This window comes from Eumetopias jubatus, unplaced genomic scaffold (genome assembly GCF_037043125.1).
Source record: "Eumetopias jubatus isolate StellerSeaLion01/CBP00866 unplaced genomic scaffold, mEumJub1_p1.0 scaffold_8, whole genome shotgun sequence".
NCBI lineage: Eukaryota > Metazoa > Chordata > Mammalia > Carnivora > Otariidae > Eumetopias > Eumetopias jubatus.
The window spans coordinates 112,265,210-112,280,245 of NW_028274814.1; the positions used below are offsets into that span (position 1 = coordinate 112,265,210).

Below are 15,036 nucleotides of genomic sequence, written 5' to 3' on the forward strand. Positions count from 1 at the left end.
AAATCTCTGCTTAAAATTTAAAATGCATATGTATTTCATGTTTAAATTATGTTCAGTAAAAACAAACAAAGTTCTCCTGATCAGGAAGATAACTTTACACTGTTTCCAATATGATCCAAGTAACTATATTCCCTTGTATTTAGTATAATTCTCTGAATAATTTATGCCTTTCCACGAAAGACTTGTACTTTTGTGGAAAATACCATATATTATGAAACGTCAACGTGATAATATATCAATCTTTCTTGTTTTCCTCCTACACAGCTGTTCATTCTTAATTCACATTTAGATGTCAGGACAAATATGAATGGTAAGAGAGGACAAGCAATTTGCAAAGTTCTATGAGATACGGTGCTACTTAGGTGGTATACCCTCAGAAATGTGCTCTCCCTTATAAATAGAAAGAAGACCAATGACCAGCAGAGATGAAATCCTTAATACAGTGCTTATGCTTCTCTCCTTACTTTCAAGGACCTAAAACCGTACATAGGAATATTAAGAAATATCAATATTCACCTTCTTGTGAGTCTGACAGACTTCTCTTGGATATGGCAGTCAGTAGCTGCCTAATACTGAAGTTGAAGAGAATCAATTTGGTATCAACATTTTAAAACTTCTTAAGGTATGAACTTCGTTCTTTGTAGCTGTACTAGATTTCAAATTCAAGTGATATGTATTTGTCATTTCCACTGTTCTTCAAAGTCAAGATTATTTGTACACTTGTACAGATGGAGTCCCAACTGTTTTTCAGTAACCCAACCAGTCAATTATAACTAATTTGGCAGTTTTGCTTTGATTTTAATAGAGGTATCAAATTAAAATAATTTTCTTTGGTAAACCAAGAAAACAAGCATGAAAGCTCAAACATTTATTTCTGTGAGTGTTTTCCTTTTTTTTTTTTTAAATTTAACCTTTATCTTTTGGTATAATAAGGACATGAAAGGCATATATTAAGATGCTAGGCAAATAATCCATGATTAATATGATTGGAGTGATTCAGTTTTGTAAGAAAAAATCATCTTGCATTTTAGAGTTGTAAGGAATAAACTGTCTAATTACTTGTGGCATTTACCTCTAAGAAAAAGAGACTAAGTTTCCACATACTCTTTAATATATACCTTAGATCAACATGATACTACAGAATTGTGTAACTGGGCACAGATGCATTTCCAAAACGTGTGCTGAGGGAGGCTTGAATTAGGCGCTATCTTCTAAAATTGAGAAGTAGCTGTATTAAACAGAGTCCAACAAGTTTCTTAACTGTAGGATTTCCCAAAGCCTTTGAGCTGTTAATTAAAAAAATAAAGAAAGAAAAGGAAAAAAAAGGCAGCCGGCATTTGAGTATTTCCCTTTCAGGGAGTAAGCTCAGAGTTTCACGTGCATGGTCTCTCTTAATGCTTCAGTAATTCTGTGATGTGACCTCATATTATCATCCCCATTTCACAGATGAAGAAATTGCAGCTTGTCAGAGTCACACAATGATATGACCCCATGATGGCTGACTCCTAAGTTTATACTTGTAACTATAATGTTATGCTGCTTTAAGAAACTCCAAGAGGTAGTAACATAGGCAGTACTTCCTATACTTATCTGAGGATGTAAGAGCAACTGAAGGAATCAATGTTTCATGAAACATTATTTTGGGAAAACACCGATTCTGTGTTAACTGCTACCAAGTAGAAGAGAGGTAAAATATTTACAAAGAATTAAGGATTATTATGTACTTCATGATCTGTCCAAAAACAAAACAAAAAAAGGTAAGAAGAAAAATCAGCTAGTAAATGAAAGAGACAGAAATTAAATTTAATACAACTTATAACGTGAAGCCCTCCCTTCAGGTACCTCTGCTCTATAATCAATACTTTGGCTAGACTGTTTTAGAAACAAACAGAATGAGATATGTGTAAATCAAGGGCCATGTTTTCCTACCCAGCTGAAACTGTCTACAAAAGTGCTATTCAAAGCGCTGCTCCATGATAAGTAGATAAGGAATAGGCACTAGAGTATAAATTGATGCATGTTTGCATGGCAGTATCACTCCTACTACTACAAACACACACCCCCAGCAACAATACAAAAAACCCTCCCTTGAAACACAGTGTGATTAATGAAGCTGTTGATTTATATTCCGACACATGCTCCTTATCTCACCATGGACTTGTAATAAATGGACCAGTAGCTGGTCCACAGACCACACTTTGAGTAGTACTGGCTTATTTATAAGGCACTGAAGAATGACACCTCCCATTAAACTGTTTTGGGTAGATCAATTTTTGCTGGGAACCAAGTTACCAGATTTGTTTGATAGACAGAGAGGCAGTTGTTTTCTGCAGTCCTCATATATTAAAAACATAAATCCAATTTTATAGCAAGTAAAAGCTAAAATTTTAACATATCATGAATGATGCTTTTTTATAAACCTGAATAAAATACTTCCAGAAAACACTTGTTGGAAGTAAGCAACATTTCTCCTAAAGTTTATGAAATTGAAAGCTGAAACAGAAACAATTATTACAGAAACAATTAAGTCTAGGGTTTGTACCTAGAGTACACAAGCTATGGCTGAATAAACTGTTTAAAATTCTTCAGTCTTCATTTTGAACCGAGCCCCATCACTGTCTGATTCCTCTGTTGAAAAAGCTCAGTTTAATCTTGTTTTGACGGGACAGGTGACTCTTGAACACCACGATTTGAACTGCACAAGTCCACTTACACATTTTTTTCAGTAAACACAGTACAGTACCGTAAATGTATTTTCTCCTTATGATTTCTTAGTAACACTTTTTCTCTAGCTTACATTATTGTAAGAATTATATATATAACTTGCAAAATATGTGTGGACTATTTATGTTATTCGTAAGGCTTCTGGTCTAGAGTAGACTATTAAGAGTTTTAGGGGAGTTCAAAAGTTATACTCAGATTTTCGACTGTGCAGGGGTGGATTGGGGTGAGGAGAGTGTAGGGGTTGATGCCCCATTCCCTGTGTTGTTCAAGAGTCAACTGTATTACAAAATCAAAAACTGGCATGTACCAACTCAGGAAGCAGCATTCAGAATCACACGAATTTTAGAATATTCATTTCAAGTACTATTATTTAATAAACTTAACCGTAGACATACAATTAACTACCAATTGCTCGAAGCCATTAAGTGATCACTCTAGCTAGACTAGAAACTGCTAAACAGTAAGATTTACCTTAAATAACATTAAAATTATAAGTTTTGATAATGATATAGAATGAACAATCGGTAGCAGATTATGCGTAAAGTATCACAACCACAGAATCAGTAGTGCAATTAAAATACTATTAGCTTAATACACTCTGCTCATATGTGGAATTTCAGGATAGAGTACATTTTCACTTGACATGTGGTATTTAAAACTCTTTCTTTACGTGTCATTAAGCTAATACACAGAAGTCCTACACATGCAGCAAACAATTTCTGGAATAAGGTAACTGTTTATCTAATATCTCCCACATGATCATCAAATTTGAAACTATCTTTTCCAATTACCCACCTGTACCACAAAAGTGCCTAAAACAATTGTGCAGAAGATGGCATTATTAAAGATTCCTTCGAACACATTTCTTTCACCGTGAATTTTCCGGGCATTTATTTCGTTGAAAAGTTGCATCAGCACAAAGGTATTAAAAACAATAGTATAATGTTCCGAAGGAGGAGCATGCAAAGGTGCATTTCTTCCACTATCAATATCAAAAAACTTTTCTCCTGAAAGAATGAAAAATTACTACTTTGTAATTATCATACAAAATAATTTAACATTTCAAGAAAAGTATGCAATTATACAACCCAGCCAGACCTTTATTTGATCTCGACTGACAGCACAGGAAAAGTTGGAAGAAACCTGGAGTTATCTAGTACAACTCTCTTGTTTATAGATGTGGACACTGAAGCCCCAAAATTACGATATCTAAGTTAGTGGCAGAGCTCAGACAAAAAAAAAAAAAAAAAAAATCAGGACTCTTTATTTACTTCCTCCCACTATCTATCACAGTGCTTCCCTAGCAACATCCACTGACAAAGAGGAGAAAGTAAAGACAAATGGGCAGTGAGAAACAGAACAACTTATGTTCTTGAAGAATTGGCAACATTAGAACATCTGAGATTAGCTTGGAACAAAAACAACCGAAGCTTTATCAGGCATTGAATTCTTACCAGCAAATAAGAGTGTAAAGACTACTACAAGTTGATAGAATGCATGACCCAAAATATTCTTCATCATCGTGCGTGAGATGAGAGGCTTATTTCTACCATAAGGCTTCCGAAGCAAGAGAGATTCAGTGGGGGGTTCAGTTGCCAGAGCCAGGGAAGCGAGCGTATCCATTATGAGGTTTACCCACAGCATCTGCACAGCCTTAAGCGGTGAATCCTAGAAAAGATAGGTTTCCTAATAGACATTCACAACTATTCAGGGACTCAGCAATTCTCAGGAAGCCCTTTGTATTTAAAAACTCAAAGAACAGAACAGGATTACATTTTCATATTAATTAACCTACAATATTAAGCTTCAGGTTATTCAAATATTTAAGTACTTTAAAATGGTAGATTAGACACACATTTCTGCTTTAAAACAAACACGTTTTAATAAAAAACAAAACAAAACTGTGAACCTACTTGAGTAATACAGGCGCCCGTGAAAGCAACTATCACTGCTACCACATTAACAGTGAGCTGGAACTGAAGAAATTTGGAGATGCTGTCATAGACATTTCGTCCCCACATAACTGCTTTAACAATGCTTGTGAAGTTGTCATCTGTGAGAATGATGTCGGATGCTTCTTTAGCTACGTCAGTTCCAGCGATACCCTAATACAAAAAATTCTGTGAATTAGACTAAACGTTTAAAATATAACTTTCAAGTATCCGAAAGGATAGTCTACGATAAACCAAAATTTACCATTATACTGAATGACTACTTAAATGTACTTTAAAAGAAGGTAATAGTTATTCTACAATATCTCAGATTCCACCTAAGCAAAAATCAAAGAATAAGGTATAAAGTTCAAATTGGATTTAAAAAAAAGGAGGAATGCATACAGGCATAACCCAAGTTCCTCCCCAAAAGTCACACAAAAAGATATATTAAAATAAAAACTCACAGAATCAAAGTTAATGGGAAAGGAGATACTGCAAGGAAATCTTAAGAGGCTGGAGAGGAGATAACAAAATAGCAAGTAGGCTGGCAGACCCCAGAAAGCTGAATCCTAAGCCAGTAGGAGGGAGAAGAGAGAATTAAGTTTTTTTGCACAACAGACTCTCCTACATAAGGCTCAGACTCTCCTACATAAGGCTCAGTACTTGGCAGCACTGGAAGGAGGGGTAAAGATGTGAATGAAAACAGAAGGATTTCTTGATAGTGTACCAGAGACACTAAAGAAGTACCTAGAAGGTCCAAACTAAAAACAACTATGTCCATCAAGAGTAGAATGGGATGGATTAATAAGTTGTAGATTAATACAAATGACTGAACTACAGTGATATACAACAACACAGACAAATCTCATAAGCATAATGATGAATAAAGGATGCGGGACTCAGAATATGTAAGATTCTTATGTTCACAGTTTGGAAACAGACAAAAGTAATCTTCAGAATACTAGTTATCTTTACAGAGAGACAGGGCAATGTTTAGAAGACAATGTGATTGAAGCATCTGTGGGTACAGGTAATAATCTATTTCTTGCCTCGCATAGAACAGGTCTGCTCACTTGTGATAATCCATTCAGTTGTACATTTATGTCGTAGGCACTTTTCTGTACGGGTGTTGTAGGTTAATAACAAAATTAAAAGAAAAGGCAGCTAGATCCTCAAGGCCCCTTCCCAAGTCCATGCAGCCAAGTGGCAATTTGGCATGCCCTCTGACCTGGCAGAAGACAGCCTGATAATTTATCAGACTGAGTATGACAAAGAGGGTCCAAACTGGGGAATACCAAGCACTGCTCAGTATAGGAGTGCTACACTGAAAAAAGGGGTTAAGAGTAACTCTGCTTAATGAGCGTTGAGACCACCACCTTCTTTCTCTCCTTGTTTCCCAAAACACCAGTATTCAGGAGTGCCCTCTAGGTAGCAGATTTGAAGATTCTTTTCTGGGAAATCCAATCATCTGAAGAGAAAAGAGCTGAAAATACTGCAATTCAAGGTACACTAAGCAAGTGAAATAGCCAAGCCAGATCACTTTACTGAGAAGCTTCTGGTTGACAAATCCCACCCAAAGGCCCAAGGCTTTCCAGCTTTCCAGAAGTAAATATGCAGACACAACCAAGAATCAATCACCTGACATCTGAGGAAAGACTAAACCAAAAGGCAAATTGGAAAAAAAAAAAAAAAAGGCAAATGGAGACACAAACTCTTACAGAGACGAAGGTTATTCTAAAAAGTCAAATCCTTAGAGCGGTAACAGGTACATCAATGAAACATGGATAGAATGCTAAAAAACAAGAACAAAAAAGTTAGAGATCCAAAAATAACTCTTGGAAATTAAAATATATGATCACAGAAATTAAAAAAAAACAAAAACAAAACAGAAACTGAGGAAATGTTCCTGAAAATAAAGCAAGATGACAAAGGTTATGGTAAGCTGGAAAAAAAGAGAAAAGATAGTAAGTCCAAGCAGTTCAAGAACTCGGGGGTGGGTGTTCCAAAAGAAGAAATGGTGGAGACAAAATAAGACTAGTATAAAAAAATTTCACAAAATTGAAGAATATGAGTTTATTTCATAGTAGAGAGTTGTTCTATGAAAAAACATCATTACATTTCAGAAGACTGGAAACTAAGGAAAGACACATAGATCTCTGGAAAGAGGGAAAACACACACACACACACACACACACACACACACACACACACACACACACGGTTCAAAATTCAGAATGGTACGTAACAATAATGAAGGAATGAATTCAAAATTTTCAGTGAAAAATTGATTTTCAAATGAGACTTTTATACCAAGTCAGATTAAGAATCAAGAGAAGAGGGGGTGGAGATTTCAGTCATAAAAGTTATGAAAAAGTTTAATTCTCAAACTTTTCTTAGAAAGCTATTGGAGAAGATAGCGTTACTCCATGAGGGAGTACATCAAAACAGACAATGACATCGAGTCCAGGAAATACCAGGTCTGACATGAGAGAGGAAAGGGAAATCCTCAGGTATGGAGAACAACAAGACAGCTGGGTAGCAGGCCTGGCAGAGTCCACACACACTCAAGCTTGCTGGAAGGTCTGGAAGAGGTATTTCTAAGGTAAAAATGTAAAAGTGCCAGATGATTCGGATGTAAAGAATGGAGAATTTGGTGATGAATTCGTGTTAAGTACCTAGAAAAACTAAGCACAAAAGTGAACACATTGAAAAAAAAATAGGTTTAAAATAAAAAATAGATTTAAAAAGGGAATGAAAAAGACAATTTATAGGGAATACAAAAAGTTGTTCAAGGAAGTAAGACTCATGATGGCAGACTACACAGCTCAGCTTAGAACAGCTTTTACAGTCCCTGTAAGGACTGTATACTGGTCTATCCGAAATTATGATCTAATTCTCGGGGGAAAATGACAGAACAGGTTGTGTGCAGTACGCATTATGGAGGTGACAGTGGTGTGTGCCCAGTGAGCCCGTAAAAATCCTAATCTTCCTCAGTGAGAAGTCAGTAGCAAGTGCTTTATAGTTAACAAATAAAAAAGCACCATCATGTCATTTAGATATATGGAGGCAAACAATTAGGGGAAACAAACAGCTAAAACAGTTGGTTTCCTTTTGTCAAAAAAATGAGCTGGGAGAAGTAATTTGTGGTACGGGACTTAAAAAGTCTTATAAAATGACCTTTTTAAATGCATTTACTGTTTTGATAAACACAAAAACAAAGTTCAAATCAAGTTTTTCTCAAAAAATATTCAATGAGGGAACAATCTTAATTTAAAATTTTAGCCTCTAGCTTCTAATCGGAATATTTTACTTTTAATGTGCAACATATTTAACACATCTAAGCCTCAAGGTTTTCCTGCCTCTAATCATTCCCTGTCTTCTTCAAATGCAAATCTCATCACTCCCTTGTTCAAAATCCTTCAAAATTTAAAAAGTAATTTTGGGATGTTAATCGGTGTCCAAATAAAAATGAGTTCCACCATCAAGTAAGTTTGGGGAACTTCCATCAGAAAAAGTTAAATAGCTTTTTTATGAGCTTCTCTGAGTCACGTGCTGCCTTGCTTGTGAATCTCCAAACTTATTCTACTCCATCGGTCTGCTTGGGAAGGGCTGACCTACTGGATGAAAGAACAAATTCCTTATCTCAGTATTCAAGGCCCTTTGCAGGTGCCGCCGGTCAGTCCTCCTGTTTCATAGCCCATTCTCCTCCAAGAGCACACCCTCTTCTAGACAAGCTCAACTTCTTACAGCTCAAGAGGGTCCCTGCGCTGTACTTCTCCACCTCCTCTTCTCTCCCTCAACTCAAATGGCACTCCTTTCAGAAAACCTTTCCCAGTCTCTCCAGGCAGAGTCTTCTGCCTGGATGCACACCTTGTGTTGTGTTTAGTCCTTCACTGGCTGCCACTATGCTCTGATTTATTTATTTCCCTGTGTGCTGAACCTTTAGGAGATAACTACTCACTTCTAATGTTTCTGGGCAGAATACTGAAAGCAGCTTCTAAAGGTTTGGAGAATAAACAAACAAATCCTTTATTAATCCGAAGTTTAAAAAGACAGTATTTTAATTACCTTAGGGAAGATTTTATTACCAAAGATATATTTGGTTATAGAAACCCATCATGGCATTCAGGCTTTGAAGACAGAAATATCTGTATGTTATGCTTTGCTCAATTTTGGTAAGAACAATATAATAAAATATATAATCATATTTTAAATTTACCATGGAGGCTTGCAATCAAAAGGAATCTATGTAGAGTGGCCACATAGAGATAAAGCCAGACCTCTTCACAAGCTAGTAATGTGCTTAGAGTCCTTTTGTAAATCTTATTTTACTGTTGAAAATTTTATTTTAATGTTGACTTTTCTAAATATATAGAGTGTAAATACACACACATATATAGAGAACACACACATATATAGAGAGAGAATATATAGATAGTATATTCTAAAATGTTATTTCTGCCTGCAAATAAGACAAATTTAACAATGACTTATCAACAGCAATTTCTTGTATCTATTAAAAACTCAAGCCAAATAATTTGTCTTTTCAAATATGAAATTGGAAAACTGAATAAATACACAAAGTAAACTCAAGCTTGACTGAACAAAAGTGCTTTGAAATTTAAGTCATTCTTTGTCTTTTAAAATAGATTTAGATTTTTGATGTGCTACCTTAAAAAAAGGAGGTACAATGGGCCTAAAACCTTCAGGGCTTAAAAATGAAACAAAGCAGCCGCTGTACTGTGTTTCTATTTTTAATACTATATTTACCTGTGTGTATTGAAAGCCCTTAGCAACACTGAAGTTTTGGGAAGAAAGCCTTTTATTTTTTAAAATGCATTGTAAGTAAATGCCTTCCTGGTCAGCTGTCCCGAAGAAATCCTCAGGAGCAGCAGAGTGATCTTGTGTCCCTACAGTGAATAATGATCCTATTTGCCCACAGCCAAAGGAACAGGACTTAAATATTCCTTCTCCCTTCGGCTACTTTTCACAAGTTTTCAGAAGTTCAGACAAGTGTGCTAACCGTAATGAGTCTGGAAGAGTGCAGGGTGGGGATCTATGGGTTCACAGCTATTGGCTGAGAGCACTTCACTGCATAATTTCCTCTTTCCACCCCTCTCATGCCTGCTGAAAAGCTGCCACCATGGTGATGGTTCTGCTAAACCCCTACTTTAACAGCACAATATGAGGGGGACAAATTATACAAATAAACACTGGTACACATTCTTGTATCTGAAACCTGTGGGCCAGACTATGTTTCAGAATTCAAGTATCCCACATTTTAGAAAGATGAGGCACTTATCTTCTATCACAAATTTTCCCAGAGGGGGTTAGCACCCCATAAAAACATATTAATATCTATACAATGGTTATGACTGTTCATGTTAAGTGGGACAAGTAACTTCCTCACATCCGTTCAGAATTAAGTTTTGGAGTCAAATGAGTCTACTGCAAATTTAGGAAAGAAATTTCAGTTTTCAGATTTTTAGATTCGAGAACTGTGATTACGGACCTGTATTTTCAAAAAATTAAGTTATGGGGTGCCTGGGTGGCTCAGTCGTTAAGTGTCTGCCTTTGGCTCAGGTCATGATCCCAGGGTCCTGGGTTCGAGGCCCGCATCGGGCTCCGTGCTCCACGGGAAGGCTGCTTCTCCCTCTCCCACTCCCCCTGCTTGTGTTCCCTCTCTTGCTATCTCTCTGTCAAATCAATAAAATCTTTTTAAAAAATTAAGTTAAAATTAAACAGAATACTTAAGTTTTCTATGGCACTGAATATTCAGTCAAACACTGAAAGGCTACAAGAAATCGATTCAGAGATATAAAACAACCTAATTTCAATCATTAAACATTTATGTAGCATCTGTATTTCATGGTACCAATTTTATAGTAAATACTCCATCAGTACTATGGCTAGAGTATAAGAATATAATAATGAAATGCTGAAATTTTCTAGCACTTTAAATAATAAAAATCTAAATTGAAGACTGGGGGGTAGATTTTTTCCCATCAAAAAAGGATCATAGCTATTATATATGAAATGATGACATTCAGTTAATCTTAACAGACATTTTCAGTTGAACGGAAGATTCTCAATTATATATATATATTTTAAAGATTTTATTTATTCATTCATGAGAGACAGAGAGAGAGAGAGAGAGAGAGGAGAGAGGCAGAGGGAGAAGCAGGCTCCCAAAGAGCAGGGAGCCCGATGCGGGACTCGATCCCAGGACCCTGGGATCATGACCTGAGCCGAAGCCAGATGCTTAACCATCTGAGCCACCCAGGAGCCCTCTCAATTATATTTTTAACTCTCTCTCTCTCACACACACACGCACACACACACTTTCTCTCTCTCGTTCAAAGCCTATCTCCTAAGAGGATTGTTGTAAGGTTCAGATCAGATGAGATATTTATATATTTTGCAGAGTACAAGGTAGATGTATGATGTTATAGTTCTTCAAGAGTCATCTTCTAACCAGATTTCACTGCATCAAATGAATGTGGTTACAAACTACTCAGACTTATAAACCAATTTAGGCACATACATTTTCACTCAAATCTTGAAGGACAGTGTTTAAAATCAATAGTGGGGCACCTGGGTGGCTCAGTTGGTTAAGCACCTGACTTGGCTCAGGTCATGATCTCAGGGTCCTGGGATCCAGCCCGGTGTCAGGCTCCACACTCAGCAGGGAGTCTGCTTCTCCCTCTCCCTCTGCCCCTCCCCCCACTCGTGTGCTCTGTCTCAAATAGTCAACAGCAATCTAGTAACAAACAACTCAGCCAGTAAATTACATCTCAATATTTAACAGGTTAAGTTCCTACCATTGCAAATCCAACATCAGCTTTCTTTAGTGCTGGGCCATCATTTGTACCATCACCAGTTACAGCTACAACCTGGCGCTGTTCTGATACAGTGCTGTCAATTATACCTGAAACAAAAGTAAGTATTTGTGCTGTAAAAATATCCCCTTTAATTAACAAGGTGATTCTGCAGAGTACCCTGACCAGCCAGTTTTACAGACTTGAGGTTAAAAATAAACAAACAAACAGAGAGAAATGGAAACTGCTGAGATGTTGGACAAGGACCAAGTCCAGAAACTAAGGTTACACTAGGAGCAATATCCTGTTTTAATGAAGATAAACACAGTTCACGGAAGGTGTCAAAAGGAAATGTCAAAAGATTTTATTGGAAAAGATAATATCCAAGATCCAATCTATTATTCGATATCTATTACCACCACTTCAGGAAACGGAACACATTTCTGTATTAACAAACTGAAGTAACTGTAAAATCGACTCACCTTTAACCAGTGTATGTTTGTCAGTAGGAGATGATCTTGCAAGTACTCGAAGCTTTGGCCAAATCTTGTCTATCCGCTCTTGCTCAATCTATAAATGTTTGTGAAAGTTAAAATGTACCCAAACCTAGTTTTATAATTCCCAAATTAGCTTTCTGGCATATGTATCAGCAGTTCTCAAGAGCGTGGTTAACAGACCAGCACCATCAGCAACTCCAAGGGAACTTGTCAGAAATGTGAATTTTTTAGCAAGGCCCCAAACCTATCATCTTATCAAATCCTCTGGGTTGGGGGCCTAGCAATCAACGTTTTTAAAAGGCTCTCCAGGTCACTCTAATGCATACTCAAGTTTGAGAACCACTATTATATATACATATCATTATAATATCAAATTTTAAAAAGCTTCCCACTGCCTATGAAAATAAAAACTCCTTAACATAGTATAAAAAGCACAGAGTTTGAGGTGCCCTAAAATATGCTCTGTATCAGCTTTTTCTAACTCTTCCTCCCATATTCACTTATACGTATTATACTTCTGAAACTGGCCTACACTGGGAAAAAAAAAAAAAAAAAAGAAGTGCTCACTCCCTTTAGGAGAAATATCTCTATCACTAGGTCTCTTTCACTTCCTAAAATGTTAGTCTTTTTGCTTCTTAGGTGCAGGCTGCATGTCTTCATGTGTGATGCGTAACACACAGTGCATATTCTATATGTTATATGAAAAATACACCAACATAAAAACTAAAGGAACCCTTACCTCTCCTTTTTCATTTCGTATTCTTCTGTTGAAATCTTTACCTTCTAGGCACAGAAAATCTTCCCCAGGATGTAAAATACCACATTTGGTGGCAATAGCCCGAGCAGTATTAATATTATCACCAGTGACCATCCGCACAGTAATTCCAGCCCTCTGACATTTCTTTATTGCCTCTGGTACCTAGTTTACAAAGAAAAATTCGTATTACGAAAGAAAATAAGTATTTCCAAAGGAAAAAAAACTCACTGAACAAATAATGCATTACTGCATAGTCCTACAAATAATGACAATTTTCCTTTCATCTCAAGATATTCAGTATTTCTTGAATTACTCCAGGTAATCTCTTCTTTCCTCTTCTACTGCCACAGTCCTAGTTCAGGCTTCATTTTCAGTTGTGATCCTACTTAATTTGTTTGCATTATTTATTTACCAAAGGCTTCTTAAAATGCCCCCCTCCCCAACCATTATGCAGTTCTTTTCTGGTTGGCTTTCTATCTTTCCAGTTTTATTGCCCAGACAACACGAGAGTAAAATGTTGGTGTGTTATGGGTAGCTCACTCCCCCCCACCGCCGTATCTTTTAAGAATAACTTTACTTATTCTTGTACCTTTAATTGTCATGTATGTGCTAGTAATTTTCAAATCTACATCTTTCTCCCACCTCATTGTGAGTGTTGGGTTCATAATTCCATCAGAGAAGGGACAGTGGAATCTGGGTGTCCAAAAAGGGGACTATGTTTTTTAAAATCTACCTAACAGAAACCTAGAGGTCATCTGACCTCTTCCAAATCTCATTTACTCTACCCACCTTTAAAGGACAATGAGTCCTTGAATTCTACCTCAAACCTTCCCTGCACCTTGTCTTCCCTGCTTGTTGCCTGAACTACTGAAAATTGCTTTCTAACTGGTATCCCGTCTTTACATTTGTTTCTCCTGTAAAACAACTGATATACCTGATAGAATTATTTTTCTAATAGATTTTCTTAAAAATACATGATGATTTCTCTACTGTTAATACTATAAGCTGCAAAGTTCTTAGTATAATAGAGTATCACACTTGAACCTCAAATTTCTAGATTTATCTAGAATTTTTCTCTATGATACAACTTGATGGATGAATAATCTATATATTGTTTCTGTGTTTCTGCTCCTGGCAATTCCCTTTGACTAGGAAATACTTCCCGCTCTTCTCTAACCAGGAAATCCATATTGATTCCTCTGGAGCATAGGCTGCAAATGCAAATGCCTATTGGGCCATGCGGGTAACATAAAAGAAAAACACTGAACCCAACACTAATGCCTAAAGCTATTTTGGCTTTAGCCTTTTTTTTTTTTTTTTTTTTTTACTGTGGTGGAATAAATGCCCAATGTTGACAAAACCTACCACTTTAAGAGAAAGCAGAAACCTACATTGATGTATGCTCTCTCAATACATAATGCTTTACACACACACACACACACACACACACACACATCCCCACACCCACACTGTCCAAGGAAAATTTGACTGAAGGTTAAATTTGGCCTTGCAGGCTGATGGTTTATGACTTCTACTGTAAATACAGTTTAAATGTCATGTCTCTGGAAGCAGCTTTCATGACCTATCTAGACAAAATTGTCTTTGTACAGCATATACATTATTTAAAAAAATCAATATTTGATTTTGAAAACACTGGTTAGCTGTATAAAATGTAATATATATCCTGATATCTCATTTGAGATAAAAAGTAACCCCAAATTTCCACCCAAGCATTCACTGATTGGGTGGTATCCTGAGATCATCTGTAATAGAGGGACAGTGAATAACAGAGAAACTGGTCTCGGGTTAAAACCATGTGGCAAATAATATTTAAGAAGGGCAAACTAACATTTATTAATGGCCCACTAACCATACCAAATAACTCCACATAAAGCTCACAAACCACCTCCACTTTTACAGATAAGAAACTGAAGAGAATCTTGTTCAAGTACCTATGCAAATTCAATAAAGCTGGATTTATTCTAGATAGCTAATTCAGCAAAATTCTCTGTATCAGAAATACAGCCCACCATACCCACAGAGAAAAACCTGCTTCATATTACATTGTCTCACGTTAGTCTCAAAGTATCCATCTCATTTTGTGATGCTAAAAAAATTAAGTGCCACTTTCACGTTTAAAAAAAGATGAAACTCTTTATCAATGCCAAGAGCATGATAATAGCAATCTATTTTCCAAAGGACAAAAGTTGGTAGACACCGTGATCTAATACTACATTTAGGTAAGAGTTAAGCCATAAATCAATGTATAAAAACTCTGCTAACCTTTGGTCAAAAGGAAACCAAAC

The 15,036-nt window shown here is 36.4% G+C and overlaps 1 protein-coding gene across 3 annotated transcripts in view; it reads right to left on the reverse strand.

Annotated features, from left to right (window-relative positions):
* The window catches only part of ATP2B1 (ATPase plasma membrane Ca2+ transporting 1), a 122,835-nt gene that overhangs the window by 11,231 nt on the left and 96,568 nt on the right, over positions 1–15,036 (reverse strand). For all 3 annotated transcript variants that reach the window (XM_028105393.2, XM_028105390.2, XM_028105391.2), the window contains exons 13-18: positions 12,713–12,892; positions 11,959–12,046; positions 11,480–11,586; positions 4,638–4,829; positions 4,179–4,392; positions 3,520–3,731 (exon numbers count right to left, since the gene is read on the reverse strand). In XM_028105393.2, coding sequence (XP_027961194.1) covers positions 3,520–3,731; positions 4,179–4,392; positions 4,638–4,829; positions 11,480–11,586; positions 11,959–12,046; positions 12,713–12,892 — 993 coding nt within the window. The remainder of the gene's footprint in view (positions 1–3,519; positions 3,732–4,178; positions 4,393–4,637; positions 4,830–11,479; positions 11,587–11,958; positions 12,047–12,712; positions 12,893–15,036) is intronic.